This window comes from Lissotriton vulgaris, chromosome 7, assembly GCF_964263255.1.
Source record: "Lissotriton vulgaris chromosome 7, aLisVul1.2, whole genome shotgun sequence".
Taxonomy (NCBI): Eukaryota; Metazoa; Chordata; class Amphibia; order Caudata; family Salamandridae; genus Lissotriton; species Lissotriton vulgaris.
The window spans coordinates 415,972,520-415,993,525 of record NC_141695.1 but is presented as its reverse complement, the minus strand read 5'-3'; the positions used below and the strand labels follow the sequence as shown (position 1 = coordinate 415,993,525).

The 21,006-nt window shown below is 43.1% G+C and overlaps 1 protein-coding gene across 2 annotated transcripts in view; it reads left to right on the top strand.

The window, feature by feature from the left end:
- Positions 1-21,006, top strand: part of LOC147701768 (sulfotransferase 2B1-like) — a 355,754-nt gene that overhangs the window by 272,564 nt on the left and 62,184 nt on the right. For both annotated transcript variants that reach the window (XM_086930394.1, XM_086930395.1), the window contains exons 5-6: positions 9,201-9,295; positions 20,727-20,907. In XM_086930394.1, the coding sequence (XP_086786520.1) occupies positions 9,201-9,295; positions 20,727-20,907 (276 nt within the window). The remainder of the gene's footprint in view (positions 1-9,200; positions 9,296-20,726; positions 20,908-21,006) is intronic.

Genomic DNA, 21,006 nt, shown 5'->3' with positions numbered 1-21,006 from the left:
TGCGACCGGCTCGGACGCTGGGCTGCAGAGTTGGGGGTCGGCGAGTTCGAGGCCTACGACTGGAAGATGGCCGGGGTCTTGTGTGAGATTCGACCCCGGCCAGAGTTGAACAACAACGGGTCAGTGCACCGGAAGTTGCCGGTCCCTGCCCCATTTTTGCCGCAGGTCACGGTTGGCTTGGCCATGGCCCCCCCCTCACACACACACAGCTGTGGACAAGTGTGAAGGCCTTGGACGTGAGGGGACCATGCAGAATAGTCAGTTGCGACGCTGTGCCCCCCCGGGCGGGACATGGGTCCCCGTTTGTGGCCTGTATAGCCCTAAGGAGCTGTGCTGGGTTCGGAATGGGCCTTGACAAAGGGAGCTGCCATGAAAACATCGCAGCCAGGGGCGGACAAGGGCTTGGTGGCTTTGAAGACGGAGACGTGACCGTGATGGGCCTGGCTGTGTTGACGGTGTCTGGGAGTCGGGATTGGTGCTGGAGGCGGCGAGCGCCAGGTGGGCCCATATAACTGAGTGTTAAGATCGTCACAGGAAGGGATCGACGAGACGAACCGCTCTGGGAACTGGCCGAGGTGGTGAGGGGGAGTCGGAGACTTGGCGGACGGGCAATCCTGCTCCTGGAGTCGGGATGGCGGCTAAGCCTGAAACGGAGAACCCCCAGACCAAGTCCACCAGGGGGGCCTGTTATGTGCAGTCTAATAAGTTGGATCGTTATAGGCAGCCCAAGGGCTCACCCACAGGGTCTGGTCGTACGCACGATGGTGGGGCAGATGCCTCTGGTTCTGCTCCTGAACTCACGCTACATGATGTGATGGCGGCCATTGATGGAGTTAAAGTGTCTCTCAGACAAAAGATGGAGTCACTGGATCACAAGCTGGACACAGTGACCATAGAAGTCAATTTGATCTGGGCCGACCTCACTAAAACGAGCAAGAAGGTGAAGTCGCTAGATATTAAAACGGCAAGCCTGATGGACGATGTGACAGAACTACAGCAGGAGGTGTGGAGCCTAAAGGCCGCCGGTGAGGTGGTGAGTCGCCAGCTGGATGAGTTTGAAGGGAGGGCCCAGAGGAAAAATGTGCGTATTACAGGGGTCCCGGAGAAAGCTGAGGGGCAGGCCCCCGACCTGTTTGTTGAAGATGTCATCCTTAACCATTTGAAACCTAATTGTCTGGGTACATTCTTCACTGTTGAAAGAGCGCACAGAGTTCAAGGCTGAGGCCGCGCCCGGGCGCCCCTCCTCAACCGATGATTGCGAGGGTCCTCAGTTTCAGGGACAGGGACGCTATCCTGCAGGCCTCCAGGTTGGAGGGACCTTTGAAGTATGAAAATTCAACCCTCAACTTCTACCCGGACTTTACCCAGAAAGTACAGAGACAGCGGCAAAGCTTTCTTGGAGTTAAGCTGAGACTCAGGCACAAAGGGTACAAATATGCTATGATGTTCCCTGCCAAGCTCCGAGTCGAGGCTCAGGGAAAGGTCTGGTTTTTCGATAATCCTGAGGTGGTGTCGGATTGGGTTGATGGTCTTCCTGCATGGACAGAGCCGCAGGGGCGCAGTGGCGAAGATGAAGAAGGCCCACAGGAACAGTGATGTCGTTTACGGGCATGGACTATGGTGTGGTGCTGATCGTCTGGGGGGGCAGTGGTGAGACACTTTGTTGAGGCGCACGTCTTCCTGGATTGAGATTTGTACTGGTGTTTGTCCTGGGCGGGCTGGGGAATGGGGGCGCTGTACTCCTCCTCAGATCTATATTTAGATAGTTGATTAGTTAGAGTATGAGGCGACAGGCACACTGCGAGTTGGGGTTTGGCGAATGCCGAGTACAGGGGTGCAGGGTGGTTGGTAGAGGGTGGGGAGTGTTGTTGTGGAATGTGTGGGAGGGTGAGTGTGGTTTATTTTATTTTTGATCTCAGGTGATGACATTGTTGCGAGATTTGTTTTGCATGGGTACGGAGACACGTAGTATTAGAGGGTCGGGGATGAAAGTATTGAGTTCGAACGTGAATGGTCTGGGGGACAAGATTAAGAGAGGGATGGTGAGTCAGCTTATTAGGCGACATTCTCCAGATGTGGTATTACTGCAAGAGACGCACTTAATTGGTAATAGATGTTTGGCACTCCACAAGGGTGGGTATAAATTAGTGGCACACGCAGGATTCACTACTGGTTCCAGGGGTGTTGGGATCCTGGTCAAGAACTCATTCCAGTTGTCGGTACAGGGTACTTGGATCGATCAGAGGGGTAGATATGCAGGTGTCTCATGGCAGGTCGGGGGCCAGACGGTTACTCTATTGTCGGTATACGTACCACCTGGCCTGCAGAATGAGACCTATTGTGATTTGGGCAGCATCTTCCTCTCTCTGCCTCTTGGGGATTTGGTGTGTGGCGGTGATTTTAATGCAGTGGCGAGATGGATCGTAGCCCGCCTTGTGCGCTTAGACAATCTCAGAAATGGTTGCCCGATTTTATGGCAGCGCTGGGTTTGATAGACGGTTGGCGCATGCGCAACCCGACGGCCACGCATTATCCTCATGTCTCGGCGGCTTACAGTAGCCTGTATAGGCTGGATTATGTGCTGCTTAAGGCGGCAATGGCGCCTAAGATCCGTGAGGTGCGATACCTCGGGAGGGGAATATCTTATCACTCCCCGTTTCTAACAACTTCAGACCTATTTCTAGAATCCCTCTCCCAGCAAAGGTCGTAGAAAGGAACATTCATGCTCAATTGAACACCTTTCTGCTAGACACTCAGGCACTAGACCCAACTCAGTTTGGGTTTTGAGGAGGCCACAGTACGGAAGTGGCACTCGTGAAATCCACTGAGGAGATTAGAATGATTTTAGATCAAGGAGGAAATGCTGCACTGATTATGTTGGACCTCTCAGCGGCATTCGACAGGGTCCATCACGTGGTATTGATGGACAGTTTACAGGAGATAGGAGTGAAGGGCTCGGCCTGGAAACTTCTCAACTCATTTTTTACAGATAGAGTACAAACTGTAGTTCTTGAGGAATTTGAAGCAAAGCCATTCTCTCTGCCTTGTGGTGTTCCACAGGGCTCATCTTTGAGCCCAACCCTTTTTAATATTTATGTCTCCTCACTGGCACCCCTTATTGAATCTTTTGGGTTCACACTAACATCATACGCCGACGACACCCAAGGTGGTGGTGGTGAACCTTCTTCCAGGAGGCACTCAGGCAACCTCCTTGAGACTTCAAAGTTGTTTGAGTGCCCTGGGGGGTTAAATGGCCCAAAATTATCTGAAATTAAATTCCAACAAAATGGAGGTGGTTTTGTTTGGAAATAATCCTAATCTCTGGACGCCAGACTGCTGGACTTCTGACATGGGCCAGCTTCCCATGCCAGTTAGAAAAGTGAAAAATCTTGGCTTCTGGATTGATGAGAAACTGAGCTGCAGGGACCAGATTAATAAAGTGGTCTCCACCACTACTTATATTTTAAAATCTTGCAAAAAAATATTGCCACTTCTCCCTAAAGCAGCAAAAAAAAATGTTGTTAACGCTCTAACTATGCCCAGGCTGGATTACTGCAACAGTCTGTATCTAAAAATACATGAGCGATCTCTGAATAAATTAGGTTCTTCAGAACGCTGCGGCTAGACTACTCACCAGTACACCCAGACCTGAATCCATCTCTGCCCAAATTAAAGCCTTACATTGGCTTCCAGTAAGGAAACATATTCAATTTAAAGCCTTGTGCTTGGTTTTCAAGGCCCTTCATGGAATAGGGCCAGAATTCCTTAAACAACTGACCCACTGGTACACCCCTACTAGAACATTACGCTCCTCTAACGCCAAACTGGTAACTGTACCTAGGGTGAAAAAAGCTAACTGGAGAGGCAGAAGCATCACAGTCAATGCCGCAAAAGCCTGGAATACACTTCCTTTTTCACTAAGAAGCACAACCAACCTCCTTGTTTTTAGAAAACCACTTAAAACCTGGCTTTTCGCTAAAGTAATCTAACCAATGCAATGATCTCCCCATTCGGCTTAACTTCTTGTTTAGGGCTTCTCCCAGCGCCAGGACACCTCTTTGGTAACAGTTGCGCTATACAAATAGTTATAACATATTATAACAAAACATAACATAACAAAACAAAGATCCAGCACTGAGGTCTGTCCTGATGACATGTGAGTAAATCCGAATTCGTAGTTTGGCTGATTTTAGAGGAATATTTGTAAGTTCCAAAACTCCACAATTAGAAGAATTTCCAAGTGAAACCAGTCAATGTTAGCCTATGGAAGGAAATTCAAGTTACTGGTAAGTGCGGTTAGAATTACTTTCCAGGAACAGTAGTGGGCTCAAAGATATAGCACTGAGGTATGTCCTGATGACATGTGAGTAAATCGGAATCTGTAGTGTGGTCCCCATTTCTTTTACTTTATCTGGGCCCTGGGGTCCCCATCCCCCAGGGCCTCACCCCAAAATTAAAATTAAAAAAAAGCCCCGGTGGTGGCGGTTCGCGGGGCTTGGGGGCCTGAGAGCCCCCCCACCACATTTCAATAAGCTCCGGGAGTGGCGGTCCCCGGGGCTGCGGGGGGGCCGCGAGCCCCCGCGTATATTATAATAAAGCCCCAGGGTGGCGTTCCCTGGGGCAGTGTGGTGGGGGATTTGCCCCCCCCCCATACATTTTTAGCATGCCCCCAGGATTTGGCCCTTCCCGGGGGCTAATTAGCCTTGAAGCGCGGAAGCCCGCGATTTGGTTTTTTTTTATCGGTAGGATCCACGCGGATTTTGACAATGTTTAGAAATAAATCATAATTTTTCAGCCTTGAAGTTCCTTGTGGGACCCCCTGAACAAGCCTAGGGGGTCGGGTGTTTCTACCCTGCCCCCTTTTCGCGTTTTGCGCTATTTATTTTTATAGGTTTCTTGTGCCTCGATTCTACCTAGGCACAAGATGGCTGCCAACACTTCCTGGTTTGAAGTGTTGACAACCAATTAGCATGCAGCTCGTGCACGGCAAGGTCCGCAGATCCTCCGCGGTCATAGATATAAATGTACTTTTAAATGTCATTTCCTCAGGAACTACTGAACGGATTTACATTAGTTAAGCAAAAGGCACGAGTCTGAACTGAGGACTACAACTTTGCCAAATTTGGTGTAATTCCGTTCAACAGTTCGGACTGTAGCCGCGATGAACGGTACCTATGGAAAATTGCATGGAGAAAACACGTTTTGGGACCCCACTTTTTTCTCGGCCCCCACTTCACAAATCATCCTGAGACTTTCAGGATAGGAGCGAACCGGAGCGCACCACCAGTTTCGAGAATTTCGCAGATTCGTCAACCAGCGCCAAAGTTATTCCAAATAGAATGTTGCGGATTTCCTATGGAAAATAGGTCCTAACTATATCTACCTACTGGCGTCCCCCAGTAGGTTTTTTTATCATAGGAATTTGAAACGTGTAAAAACCTAGTGTGTTTGTGTGTGTGTGTGTGTATATATGTATATATGCATGCTTGCATATGTATATATGTATGTGTGTGTATGTGTATATATATATATCACATAATGGTATCATGAAGGGGGAGGGTCTCCTACAAATGGAATAGAAAAAGATCATTAGAAGGTTTATTTTTTATTGCAGACAAGTTTATATTTCTTTATAATGGGGATAACATAGCGTAAGTACTTCCTTAGAACTTTCCATTAATGGTTCACCTGATGTTTGTATTGCAAAATTGTGATCTGGGTCATTTTTAGGTCTGGTTTGATAACATAGCATTCATTTTACCTAATGTGATCAACACAAAAAGAGCTGTCAACACTGCTCAGCAATGGGCTTAGGCTCCACCCTCATGTTATTTTTTCATTTGATTTGATTAGGCTGTTGTTGAAAGCTTCCATTAAAAAGACTGCTTGCATTGCACGTTTTGGCTTGTGACAAAGGTATACTCAATACAACAGGCCTGCGCAGGTTGTGGAGGCAAGCCAGTGATAATGACTACAGGCCTAATCTATTTGTTAGGAAAAGTTCAGAAGAAAGGAAGTAAGTCTGACGTATTTATTGTGGAAAACATATGTTGACATAATTGTACTTAAGTTTGGATTGTTATTACTCGATTTGAAAGGAAGCAGAGAAGTACTTTTTTTAATGGAATTGCATAAATTACTGTATTAGGCAAGGATTTTAATGTTGTTTACCCTCTATTACACACCGTGAATATGGAAAATTTGCTCTGTGAGAATCCTTGTTTGGCTCTTCAAGGAGAGATAGTATTTTGTTTAATCAACTGTAATTTTTGTTTACCTTTTAATTTCATGATTGTGTGCCCATGATTGCTTTGTGGAAAAGCTTACGCTCAGGTCGGTAACCCTGAGCTGGTTACAGTGTCAAGCTGTAGGCCTGATGTAAAAAGTCTGATATGCGTAGTTTGAAAAGTGATGACAATGGCAGTAGACCTAGCATATTTATTATGAAAAGAATTTTACAACCAGAAGGTCTTGAATAGTGGGTTGCTTTTGTATTGCGTTACAGTCAGAAAAGTCTTTTGTTCAATATGATCTCACAGATTATTGTATTAGGCAAGGGTTTTTGTGTTGATCACCCACTCGGACAATTCCTGAGGGTTGAAGATTTTCCCTGTGATGATTCTTGTTAGAACATTTTGAACCCTCTTGAGAGGGAATTATGTTATAACTGTATAACTGATGATTTCCAATGTACGCATACTTTAGTAGGCCTCTGTTACTTATAGTGTCAAGTCAATGGTAAAGTATATAGGCCATATTAGTTTATGGGAAAGGTTACGTCAAATTCCTAGGGTGTGATGAGCATATAATGAAATGGTATGACAAAGCAAGTAGGCCTGATTAATTTATTGTGAAATGAATGTTCTAAAAGGCATCTAAGTGTGATTGTCCTAACACTGTGCTAAAGCCTGTATGCAAGTATTTATTTGGACAGAATCTAGCAGGCTATAGTGGTGGGAAAACGTTTTTGACCCATCTAAAAAACAATGGAGATAAAAAGATTTGCACTACGGTATTCTTATTTGGCTGTATTAGGAGAGATTTTGCATTGTTTTTGTACTACTGTACTTTTGTGCATTTTCGTAATTTTCTTACAAAATACCGAATGGTTACCTTGGGGGAAAGCTCATGCCCAATACAGTAGGTTTAAGCTGGTTATCATGACAAACCAATGTTAAAGGGTTATAGGGCTGATTATTTCTAATTAAAAGTTTTGATAGAGGGAGTAGGCCTGACATACTGACTTTGAAAAGAATATGCCAAAACCTATTGGAATTTACCGGTGAATTGTTGATACTCTGTTAATCCTACACATGGGTATTTTGTTACATGCAATCTCATAGATTACCATAGTAGGCAAGGGTTTTCGTGCTTGTTATCCTCTTTAACACACCATGATTCTAGAAGATTTGCACTGTGAGAAACCTTGTTGGACCCTTTTACGAGAACTGTAATTTTGCATACTTTTCTACCTTACGACTAAATGCCAGATGGTTCCCTTTTGGGGAAGCTTAAGCTCAATTCAGTGGACCTAAGTTGGTTATTGTGACAAGAGCTAAGGGCCTGATTGGTTCGCTAGTAGAATATATTTGTGATGCCATTCTTCTTATCTGTTTATCATAAAAAGGTTAAGACAAACACAGAAGGCCTGATGTATTTAAGGGTCGATTGTTTTTTCACCATGTTGAAGCAAGCAGAAATCTCTCAGAATAACTTTGTAGGGAAGAGTGTTTGTGTAACGTTACCCCATTTGATGAAACTTAAAGGTAAAATATTTTCTCTGTAATAAATCTTGCCAGAATCTCTTCAAAATTCCTGATAGGCTTAGATGTGTACCAGGACCTTGTAATGGAAATAATAATTAAATAACCCACATATCCATAAGTATGCCTATCTATATATCTATCTATCTGTCTGTCTGTCTGTCTGTCTGTCTGTCTGTCTGTAAATCTATCTATCTATATTTTTACATACACACACATACTGTCTATCTATATCTATAACGATCTATATGAATATCTATAAATAGATCTATAGAGAAAAATAGAAAGATAGATCTACAGATAGATACATAAGATAGATAAATACACACAGGGTCTTTTGGGTAGCTCCCGTCTGCCAACGGTCTGTCTGATTATCAGTTACAGTGTGCTTTCATCCATGACACTGTTCTTCTTTTATAGTTCGCCTAGAATTTATTTGCTTCTCCTCTTTTCATATTGTCTTTTTCTAAAACAGAAACTACAGCTCCCCAGGCAGTATTAACAAGTCAATTGCTTGCCACTCATTTCATTTGTACTGCACAGTATCCCACCCAAACACTTCCTCTTAACTAGGTGACTGTTATGGAATGCTGTTGTCCATAGTGTAACAATATTTCACAACTCCTAGATGGCTGTTACGTTGGTTCTAAGCATGGCTTCCCTGCTGAAGCTTTATGACAGCATTAGATTACGTACAGTACCACTGCAAGACAGACACCCGCAATGTTCGGATGGCACCATGGTTTTTAACCTACTTGCATTCTTTTAATTTATCTTGCATTTATTGCATTTATTGTTGAGTTTGTGTGTACTTTATATTGTGTTGTGCTAGAGGATGAATGCACAAATGAGTAAGTGGATGGATGAATGGATGCATGAGTATAAAGATGAGTGACAGCGTGCATGTACAATAACTTATTTAGTGTCTACACTGACATAGAAAGCACTTTCATTTCTAAGCAAGACCGATTGGTATTGGCAACACTTGTTTAAAAATGTATTTAAGAATTAATGTTTCCTCACCAAAAAGTAATCTGATGTTCTCACACAGGAGATAACACACCTAGACAATATATTAGTTGCCATTTTATGAAGGAAGGGAAGATAAACATTTTGCACTTTATTAATTGTCCCTTCATTCTAATTGAAAGTGTGCACATCAATGAAAGATCCACCTTCTGAATCCCTAGCTATGGATCACACTTATATGCATTCACCTGATAGTCAGATAAAGCATAATGGGTTACAAGGTGGGGGGAAAATCTATCTTCTGCGAGATAGTAGAGCAAGTGATACAATTAACATTATCTTTTGCTTATCCTGTGCTTATATTCAGCTGAACTCCCAAACTCGTTTATTATCCACAGCTTGATCAGAAATGTTAACTGTACAAGTGTTGAAATATCAGACCTAGTTATATCCCTTTTTCTCTTTCAGTTCCTTATGGTAGCTGGTTTGATCATGTTAAAGGATGGATGAAGATGAAGGACCAAAATAACTTCTTCATCATCACCTATGAAGAGCTCTTAAAGGTAAAAGCAACAAGCATTTGTAATGCAATAAGTCTCACATTTGTGAGAGTTAAAGCTATTGGCATTGTAAATGACAATGTCTTTTACCCTTGTGTTTTGGTTTAGAGTGGAGTGGATGGATGTGGTGTGGAGTGGAATTATGGATGTTGTATTAGAATTGTTAGTTCTGGAATTGAGCACGTAGAGTGGATTGATGTAGTGGAATTATGTGGCATGGTTTGCAGTGGAATTATGTAGATAGTAATTACTTGGTATTGAGTGTACTGGAATTATGTGTGATAGAGTGTAAATAAATGTTTTCGTATTTTGTGTTGTGGAGTAATTTGTAGTAGAGTTTAATTATGTGGTAGGCTGAATTATTTTGTGGCATGATGTGGAATTCTGTTGGGTAAATTTAATGAATGTGATGTGTTGTGTTATTGTGTTGTTGATTTCAATTATGTGGTTTATTGTTGAATTATGTGGTGTGGAATAGAAACATGTAGAGTCGAATTGTGTGGCGTGGAAGTGTGTGGGTTTGAGAGAAATTATGCTGATTAGAATAGCAGTGAAATGTACGAACACATAGTCAGCATGCATTGCAATGCTACAGCACGTCCTGCTTATAAACAGGTATGGTAATTAGGGTAAAAATTCATTATGGAACAGACAGCCTTCCCTGATGTTGCTCACTCACTGTTGACATTAGATGAAGCAATTTAGATCTCTGTACATGGAATTCACAATCTTAAAGCCACTGTGGCAGCTACTACCAGAATAAAAATACAAGGACTTTATGTAGGTGCTCTGTGCTAATTGATGCGTTCCCTAAAGTAGGCCATTTAAATGGCAGACAGACATAGACGCTTCAGTAACAGCACAGTGAACACACTAGGTGGGTAATGACAGAAACATTGCTGCTCATCACAGATAAGTAGTTCTAGATGGTGGGAGTCAGGCGCTGAAGGAGGGGAGGTTTGTGGGTTAATTGAAGAAAGACACAAAAACAGACCTGATATTGCACAACAACTGATTATATTTGTGTCTAGTAGCTGCTAAACGATTAATGTGTGCTACACTTTATTGCTGCCATATATGTAAATGATTTTGAAAGTTGCAGTCCATTTCCATCCTGAAGATAACCCACAGAAGCTCTTCCCTGCAACATGTAATGGTTTGCCCTACAAGCATACTGGGCAGTTGACAATAGAAATACTACTGCATCATGTATATGATGGTGTTCAGCAGTGAGGCTTGAACTTGTTTTTGTGCATTGCCATACAGTAACTTTCTGTTACACTACCAACCCACATAGATAATCTGAGATCAATTTCAGTTTAAATTCTTCCTGGCCTATTTGTTTTTCTAAATTATTTGTCTGACTGTTGTGCTTGAGACCTAATCTGCAAGAATGAAGTTTGAGCTGGCAAACAGGGTTATCTAAACTGTATCCCCGCTTAAAGATTTCTCCAAGGAGGGTGGACTTCCTACCAAGAGCACCACCAGGAAGGTGGAGTTGCAAAAGGTGCACATACCCACAAAACACTGGTTGAAGCCACAGGAGAGGATGATGAGATGGAGGGGTCTGCAGAAGACCTTCCTGAGGAGCCAACTGCAGTGGAAGGGGATGACTTGACCCCTAGAATGGAGATCTTGCCAAGGCAGGGAGCAGGGTCTCTTTCTGAAGCCTGTCTCCAGAGGAGCTGGCAGAGAGGAGGAGGGAGGAAAGGCGATTCTAGCTGTATATATCCAAGTTAAGGATGAAGGGAAGGAAACTGCCCATGGAGGAGAAAACTGAAATTGCCCTGGAGGAGAAGCACTTGTTACTGGCTCATGAACTAAGACTTGGGGACCTGGACATCAAGGCCAGGCAGGTAGAGTTCAGCAGTGATGGTCGCAGCACACCTGCAATGTCTTCCGGAGACAAAAGGGTCCGCATCCCCAAGGATCTGGTGCCCAGTTATGTGGATTGGGATGATATCACCACATGTTTTCTGCCTACGAGGTAGCCCTGAGAGTTCCCCAGATCCCAGAAGAGCATTACAGTGGTGGTTTGTGGAAACACATGCCTATAGTAGGGTGGGACACACTTCTTATATTCGAGGTTGGGGACCAAACCTGGTACACCCTTATGAAAGCCATCTTGATTGCTATGCTTGGGCTGACCCATAGAAAGTACCAGCAAAGGTTCAGAGACAATCAGAAGCTCCCCAACCAGTCACGGGTGGATTTTGTAAACTACTCCAGTAATGCACTGAATGGTTGGGTGTGATGCTGGAGGGTTAATGATTACAATGGGTTATAAGTTCCTGCTTTACCCAGCTGTGCCAGATCCTGGTTAATAGCAAGCTGACTGACCCTAGGAAGCTTGCCGGGGAGGCAACCCCCTGGGTCAGTACCAGAGTGCCAAAGAAGGTTCCTTGGAGTGAACCCAAGAAGGGTGGTTAAGGTTCCCCCACGCAGAATGAGGGAAATGTTAAAGATGACCCAGGCAAGTCCCAGAGTAATGAAGGAGGAAAGGGTTCCCAGGTCCTATCTGAGAAACAGGGGAGTGGTTCTGGTGGGTGGTGGGAGAGACATTGTTTACTTCACATGCGTTAAATTGCATGGTAGTTACAACGACCGTGTTGTTACATTGCATACCATTGCATAGCAAGGCATTACAACGCCTTGCTGTAGAGGGCAGAAGGTATTGGATTTCCATCTAACACCTTCCCTGCTGTTGCAAAAACTAGAAGAGGAATAGTAAATTATACTATTCCTAAGTTGAATATAATCTTATGCGATGTAACAACCCTGTTGTTGTCATGACTGCGATGTATTGGTATACGTTAAAATGACATATATTCAGGCAGTGACCCAATGCGCCCCATTTCCAACCCCACTGCTTTGAGTGCTCCCAGGTAGGACATAAGCAGGTGGACCCTGTCTGTCTAAGGTAACCCCCACTGGTCGGTCCTCTACAGAAGTGGCCAATGTGACCTTAGGAGTAAGTAGTCTGCAAAGGCAGGTCATCGACTATGCCTTGATCTCCCTTAGATGGGAGATAGAACCAGAGGGCCGGCTTCAGATCCCTGAGAGAGGGAGTTATCACTTGCACCAGATGAGTTAATTTGATCCCTCATACTGCTCTTAGGGACATGGGAGATAACCAGACCATGGTAGTGGAAAAGCTAGTTTCTCCAGAGCAGTACACTTGCACCTGGACTCTGCCATCTGTGAGTCTACCCTGCCAAGCGGTGCCACCTAAGTCCTAGACCTTTGGAAGGGGCCTTAATGTGCATGCCAGTGGAGCCAGGGCATCTGCTCTTCTGAGCAGTGCATGCCCGAGCCGAACTGACGCATCTCCTTGGCTTACCGGCACATCCCTTAACAGAATTGATGCATTGCTGCTGCGTGGATTGGACCTGTTGAAAAGATCTGCGTCACTCCTCTAGTCCTCAGAATTGATGCATCGCCCTGACAGCATGGCAATTCCACAGCCCAGGTCCTCCCACCTCTCCTCAACGCCAGCCTCAACAGTGATGCAGGACTCCGCATTGCAGTCTTTAATCTGTTGTGGGCTCCTTTTGTGGTGTGTTTTCACTGTTCTACTGTTTGAAGCGTTGCACAAATACTTTACACATTGCCTCTAAGTTAGATGTGGCTCTACCAAGCTACCGAGAGGGTGGATACAGGCTCATTTGATGTTTGCTTGTGCCTTTCTTTCACTGACAAGGATTGTGATTGCTGCTGCTTAACCGGGGCTTATACCTCAGCCAACCAACAACACAATTTCTTTCAGTTTACAAATATCAGATTTATGTGTAAAATATATATACATATAGTAACGATAATATGAAATGAGTTAGTTTGGTTGGATGAGAGGCAATATATAGAAAACAAATATTTAGGCACATGTGAATATGTAAGCACAGGCAATTACAGATGAATCAATTTTGGGATGTCTTTATTCTCTGTTGTGCTTCACAAGGTATGCACAGCCAAAGCGTTTCCCCCAAACATGGGCATCTTCAGGGCAGTATAGTATGTAAGGAAAGGCGTATCAGATAGCGTGTTTATCCAAGAAGGTCGACTTGAGATGAATCCTAATGCATTTACTATAAGCTCAAGGTAGAGCGAGAAAGAAGACCAGATGAAAGTGTAGCTGGTCCTCCAATGGTCAGTCAACACTGGGTTCGGTATTACTGACGTGGTAGTTGCCAGTGACCGGATGGTAATTAATACAATTTTCAAAAGCGGCATTCACCGCATGTTGAAACTCCGTGCCTGGTCGGTTAGCGACGTTGATGAGCCTGGTCAGTAGAAACTATCCGGTCACTGGCAACTACCACACCGGTTTGGGCGAAATGCGTTGGCTGTGTATACCTTGTGAAGCACAACAGAGAATAAAGCCATCCCAAAATGGATTCATCTGTAATTGCCTGTGTTTACATATTCGCACATGCCTAAATGTTTGTTTTCTATATATTGCCTCTCATCCAACCAAACTAAGTCCTGTTAGTTTTTGTGATCTACAAGCAGCAGATCACTTGAGGTGGGCAATAGGATATACCATTGTGACTAGCTTGGTGGTGCAGTCACCTATGAGCCAGCTGCTTCCTATCTCTTCTTTTCAATAATATGAAATGACTTAAGGTTCCTGCATCTTTCCCTTCTCACAGCATTTCTGATGTTTTCTTCAAATTAGTTTGTCAACTTTCCTCATTTTCCTCCAATTTCTAGTTCTACATGCGATTCTTGAATCTCTCGTCTGAATACTTTCTGAAATGAGGTACCTCTTCTTGTAAAGAGGTAAACATAACTATGATCTTATATTTCAGTGACTCAGATTTCATTTTACTAATTTCACCAGTGAATAAGCCTACTGAACTCAAATGTGCCTGGCCAAGACTGTCACCAATGCAGAACTGTAGTCCGGTCACTTTTAATGGAGGCATGGCTTGAACCTCTCCTGAGACTATGGATCACCCACAGGGAGGAAATTGAACCAATCAGCACAAGAGATCTTTGCAACGATCCTATAGGAAATTAGAGGAGTGGCCCAGAATTCAGCAAAACTGTACTATTCTTTACATAGAGGTTAGATAAACCAAGATAGGGTGTGTAGACTATGCATAACCTTGGGAGTTGAACTATCCCTTATTTATTTTCTCAGCTAGTATTATTTTGGTCCCAGACATATAGCTGGAGCCAGAGAGCAGAGCCAGAGTTTGTGAATGGGGCAAGACTCTGCTGTACCTAAGAGGGTTTTGACCTATCCTTTGTCTCTGCTCTCAGGCAGTGACCCAATGCGCCCCATTTCCAACCCCACTCTGCTCTCAGGGAGGAGAACTGGAACCCCTCTTTAAATAACCACACACACTTTGAATGTTCCTAAGGAAAGAGAGGAAAGGGCTGTTATTTTCAACACTTCCTTCTCTGGAGGAGAGATGAGTTAAGAAGCACTAACCTTGACCAGGTCAAATGCATGTATCCATTTGAATAATTATTAATTATTTCATATGATTCTTGATGTGGCTTGCTACTTGGGAGTGGCAAGGGTTTTGCTATAGCAAAGAGGTTTCCTACCCAGTGTTCGCTACAAATGGCCAGGGGAGTGAAAAAACATTTTGGGAGGTTCTACTACTCTTTACCCATTGTTCACTCTTTCAAAAGCTTGAAACTCTATTGGTTGGCAACTCAAACATATTTCCTCATCCCTTGGATTTTCACTAAGCCCTCAAAATAATTAACCTAGATGCTTTTTCCTTCTGTCCTCAAGTAATATGGTGGCTCAATGACCTTTATAGTTTCTGCTACTTATTTCTGCTTCTGATTTCAAAAGGCGCTCCTTGTTTCCTTGTAACGAATTATGTTGCCCTGGTTCAGAGTTTATTGGGCTGGGAAGATATATAGTATGAGTCTGTGTTGTGTTCTAATATTTTCACTTCAATGCGTCTAACTCTACTCACCCAGAAAAAAATGGCCAAAATACAAAGTCATAAAACTGAATGTATAAAGAAGCTTTCTTAAGTCTTGGAAGTGGATGTATGACGTTACGACGCGTACCGTCACAACACGTGCTGTTACAAAGCGTCTTTTACAACGCAAGTCGTGACAAGACTTGCGTTGGGGGCGCGGATCGAGAATAGTTTAATTTACTATTCTAACACCAGTCCCCGTGGACACTAGGGAAGGTGTTGGAATAGTAAATATACTATTCTTAATCCTGTAGCGCCCTCCAGCGCAAGTCGTGGTTACGACTTGCGTTGTAAAGGAAGTGTCGTAACAGCACTGCGTTGAAACATCCGTGGTGTAAAGGATGTTTCCCCTTGGAAGTATATGGTGGTAGCTGTTAAAGAACAATAAAAATTGACCTCGAACACCGTTTACATTGCACATGAAAAACTATATCCATAACCCTGACATAGTTATTTGTGAAGCCTGTTCGATGTCCTATGTTTCTTCTTTATACCGACAAATTATACTTTGCCATTGTATAGTGCAGCACAGTACACTTCTGTTACAGTTCATTCATGTACATTGAGTGTCCCTTTTACTTTTGTTCATGTTTAATAGGTTGTAATCAAAATGTTCTACTTGATGAATCCTTCTTCTTAGTTGTTATATGTGATGGCACACGAACCACTGGAAAGATGCCAAGTACTTTAAAGATGACTACAACTGTGTCCTTCTTTAAAAAGGGTGATCCCACCCTTCCAACTAGCTCTCGAATGATTTCAAATATATATGCTACATTTTTGCAAGATATTTTGTAAAATTCAATTGGCTCGTTTGCAACACTAGCTTGATACTTATTGTTTAAGCTAAGTCAGGTAGGATTTAGACAAGAGAAAGGGAATGCATGGATTGTGCGTCATTCTCTTAACTGAGAAATACGTGAACATGAGGAGGGTTGGCCAACTCCAGTTCATAGATTTAAGGGCGTATTAAAGCCTATTGACCATAACCTCTTGTAACATGAACTTCACTGGTAGAGTGGATGAACCACTGCTGGAGCTATCAATTATGCCCAATTCTGTTTAGAACATAACGGTGTACTTACATACATCATCCCTTTTTCAACTGGCATGTAGCAGGGCTGCATGATCATTCCTACTATGTTGGCATTGTGTTTAATATTTAATGGTGAGAAAGTGGGCACTATACATACCCCGTGACACCCTCAGGATGCTTGTCTCGTTTTTAAAAGTTTGAAATCTGATTTTGTAAACCAGTGTTGCAAATTTGTTTTAACTGCACATGGACTGAACACAAACTTTATAGGGGGTCATTGATGGAAGGCACAACCACATCTCCTCATAATCTTCATCTGTAGACCGTTTCCTATGGACATCTGCATCTGGCTCCAGTCAAATAAGAAACTAAAACACTTTTCTCCTCCATCTTGTTGACTGCATCAATCTTTCCATGATATTTGTCGCCTCTAGTCAGAATCATGGCTACTGCCTTCATCTCCACAATGGCTGTGCACTCTGATGACGCTGGAGTTGCACACTCTAACCTCTTTTACTATTCATGGTCTTTGACTGGGCCTCTCGTAGGCATCCATCTGTCACCACCACCAGATAGAGGGAATAAAAACTATTAATGAGGTAGAGGAGAAGTAGAAAGATACAGCAACTTCAAAGTAATATTCCATACATCAAGGCAATGAAAGGAAGAGAAGACAGTTCATCCAGTGGCTCCCAGCTATACGCTGGTGTCATAATTCCCTGCTCTCTCACCATAATGCGTTTGCGTTTAACAAAATGGGAAACACTTACAGAGAGCTGGGTATACAGCAATAAATATACTACACCTGCATTAGTTTAAAATGCCATTCTTTTATGCCTGCATTTTTTTAAGCAAGACTAAATCAAATGGCAAGAATAAAAGGTGAATATTTAACTGCTTGTAAAAGCAGTTATCTTGCGCGAACAATGCACTTCTTCCCACCTTTAATGCATCCCAAGTAAAACTACATTTCTTACTTACTGCCTAATTGTCACGTTCCTTCCGCTACTCAATTGCACCTTTCATTATATTCATGTGCTTCCAAAGTAAGCGTTACAGAGTGGGATGCTCACAAGTTGTCTCATGCTGTGCCTTAATGTATCATGCCTAAGAAGCAATTTCTTTACTTCCTTTGGCAATGATCCTTGCTCCTTTGTGCTATAGTGCTGCTGTGCACTAAACGAAATGTGAAGTGATTTATTACATAAGTAAAATGGAGTTATTCATACAGTCCATTATAATGCAGCTGTCTATCTCTTAGCCGGATGTCTGCTCCTTTTGAAAGTTTTTAGGTCTCGCCTAGCATTGCAGCGCATGTGCTGCTCGCTCTGCGAGATGTATTGTCGTCAAAGCGATTTCGGAAGTTGACTGGAAGCTCCGCCTATACTTTTGATTGGCGCGTGTCACACTTTATGATAAACGCTTGCTTTGATTTGAAGTGAGACTTGTTTGTTCCCTCTCTGTCTCCTTTTTCGGCTCACTCATATGGACTGTATACTGCACCTGCGGCGTAATATGGCTGGATGTATATGTTGGTTCAGTACTATTTTATACACACACTGTTCAGGACAATGCCAGCTACGCTGCATTTTCTGGTATGTGACTTCTTACACTTCACGGCGTTTCACAGCATTTTTGCTTTAACAATGCGCTATGCTTATTGTGTGTTATATAACGTTTTCCATCTCTATGGCGCTTTCAGTTTTACAAACAGCAGCGCAACATTCTTCAATATGGTGGTACATACATTTTTCACTGCGCTTTCGCTGTACCAAGCCACTGCGTTCATTGTTTGATATGCGAGTGTTAGTTCGCCATGCAGCATTCACTTTAACAACTTGCGGCCCTGCGTTCTTTCATATGAGAGTTCTTACATATTCACAGCGCATTCATATTAACAACCTGTAGCATTTATGGTCATATTACTTGTTAGATCTCCATGGCGCATTTAGTTTAAAAATCATCGGCGTTTCATTCTTCGGTATGTGCTTTTTTAGAATTTCATGTCACTTTCACTTCCACTTACTGCTGCCCTTTGTTCTGCGGTGTGTGATTTCTTCCATTTGCATGGTGCTTCTATTTTAACACATCGCAGCGATTAACTTTTTTGTAGCAGCCTGTTGGATCCTCAGCGCTGCAAAGAAAGGGTGCGACAAACTATAAACCCGAGGATGCTCAAGCTGACACAACAGGCGTGTTATAGCCACAATAAAGCCACAATGAAGGCAGTAAGGAGCGGGGAACAACACGTGAGTAATGCTCTAGCGCCTAGACACGAGTTAGCCCTCGAAATCTAGGTGTCATGACTCTGCGTTAGACATGACACCTGCTGCCAGGTGCCCCCTCCCCCACTACTCTCGCAGGATTCTGTGGTCACTGAAAACACAAATTAAAGAGACATCGACCAATATATAGGAAAAAGGATGCCCCCAAGCCGTACTACTTTTAAAAATACCAGAAACAGTATATGCTGTGCGCTGCACTTTCTTCTGCACACTGCGATTCATTAATCCATCCTGACTGCGAATATATCCAGTTTTGTGTAATAAAGCGCTTAATACTGTTTCTGAGCACTCTCTGTGTGGGCAGATAAAGGAAGTGAACCACAATGGAAGAAGAGATTTTCCCAGGATCACTCAATGTGGCCAAGTGAAAATGCTGGTCGAGGCTCCAGTGTCCAGATTAGACATGAAAGGCTCAATGTGCACCATATTAGTACGATAAGACTTTTTTTTATTTAACACTTTTTTGCCACCAGCTGTTGCCTTGTAACGCTGCACATTACAAATGGACTCATGCCGTTTACCTCAAAAGTATCCAATACAAGTGACTTGATAGTGATTCTCATATTATATAATCAATGCTGCAACAATGTCACCCAAACCCCCCATTCCGAACATCTTTTATAATTCCCCAAGCCACCCTACTGCATCAGTGCAGTGGGATGGACCAGGTATTCCATCATGTTTGATCCGCACTCATTTCGGCCACCAACTAATTTAACAAGAACAAAGTTTACCTGCCAACAAGCACCTTTTTCACCTGGTATTTGAGAAATTAGAAATTGCTTTGTGCGCAGGTATTTATTGGTCGTTTGATATTTGCATTTAGCCAGGGATTTAAGTGGGCCGGGTCCTGCGGGTGCTTCTAAAAAACAGTTGCACAGACAGGTTCTATCGGGCTCTCCATTTTGCCCCCCACCCTCGGTAGAATAAATATATCTTAGCTCTGCAGCAGTACCACCCTTCACTGCTTTTGTTGTAATGTCAAAGAGACTCATTATAGTTCATTCACAATCTCATTATTTCAGAAATAAAGCATTTTGAATATTATATAAAACGAAGCCATAGTTGTTGCTTATTTATCTTATCCAACTAACAACTATTGACAAAGCCAATAGCCCTCCCTGACTTGTTACATTATATATCTGGATTTTGGATGCAATTACAGGAGCAGCAAAATACCAGTGGGACGGCAGCGTTCGTGTTTTTAAGCAACGCCCTCAATCAAATCGGCCCCACCCCTTTGAGAGACTCAAAGTTCTTTTATCCCACTTAAAACCCTGCAATTAGCCTTTTTCAAGGGAAACGAGCTTTGTCAACCCGGGTCCAGGCAGGTAAAGTATGTTGTTCAGGATCACACAATGTCTTGACGCAGGAAATATGTGACTAACACCGAGGATTCCGTAATAAAAAAGCCCACATCTCCTCCCCAAGCCTTCGCCTCTGCTCCACTCTCCATGGCCCGCCATGCTCTCAGCCACTCCAAACCCCACTCTCATCTCTGTTACCTGGCTAGGTTACCAGCCTGGTGCTCGAAAGAAGGTTCAACAACAGAACCACACATCTGAGCGTACCTCTTCTCTTTGCATTTCACAGGAAGGCACCAGTAGTGCGCAATGTGGAATGAGATAGACATCCTAGCAACAAGCATTTGCAATGCAATAAGTCTCGCATTTATGCGAGTTTGACCTATTGACATTGCTAATGACAATTCCTTTTTTGTTTTTTAGACATAAATAAAAGGCATTGTCATTTGCAATGTCAATAGCTCAAACTCATATAAATGAGAGACCTGTTGCATTGCAAATGCTTGTTATCCAGCAGGTACCAGCAGGTGGAGTGTGGGCTGCATGTAGCTTTAAACTCTCTACCTAATTTCATGAATCTTTTAAGATTAGGCCATATAGTAGGTGATACGTATATCATTGCAATGCATTTATGGATTATAGGTTTCACTCCTCCTAAAGGATATATTTTGATGTGCTTCACCATTGTTTATTATTTTTATAAATGCAGCGTGATTAGTCGTGATTGTTTTTTGGAAGTGACAGCATGATTTATTAGGCATGCATCAGGGAACAAGCACGCATCAGTGTTACTTTATATGTTCCTTGTGTTAATTGTAATATTTTTATTTACTGTTGCTTATTGTGTCATTCTTAATTTCTTAGGATCTGAGGGGGAGCGTGGTTCGGATCTGCAAATTCTTGGGAAGAGACCTGGATGACACAGCCATCGATTCAGTAGTGGAACATTCCTCCTTCAAAGCCATGAAAGAAAACACAATGTCCAATTACAGTCTCTTACCTAGCTCTTTCATGGATCAAACAAAAAGCTCTTTCTATCGCAAAGGTTAGATGGATATAAAACTAACCTTGTTTTTTTCTAGATTCACATTGTGTTTGTGAGAGTGTACTCATAATTTTGAATACTAAAATCCTCCACCTTCCG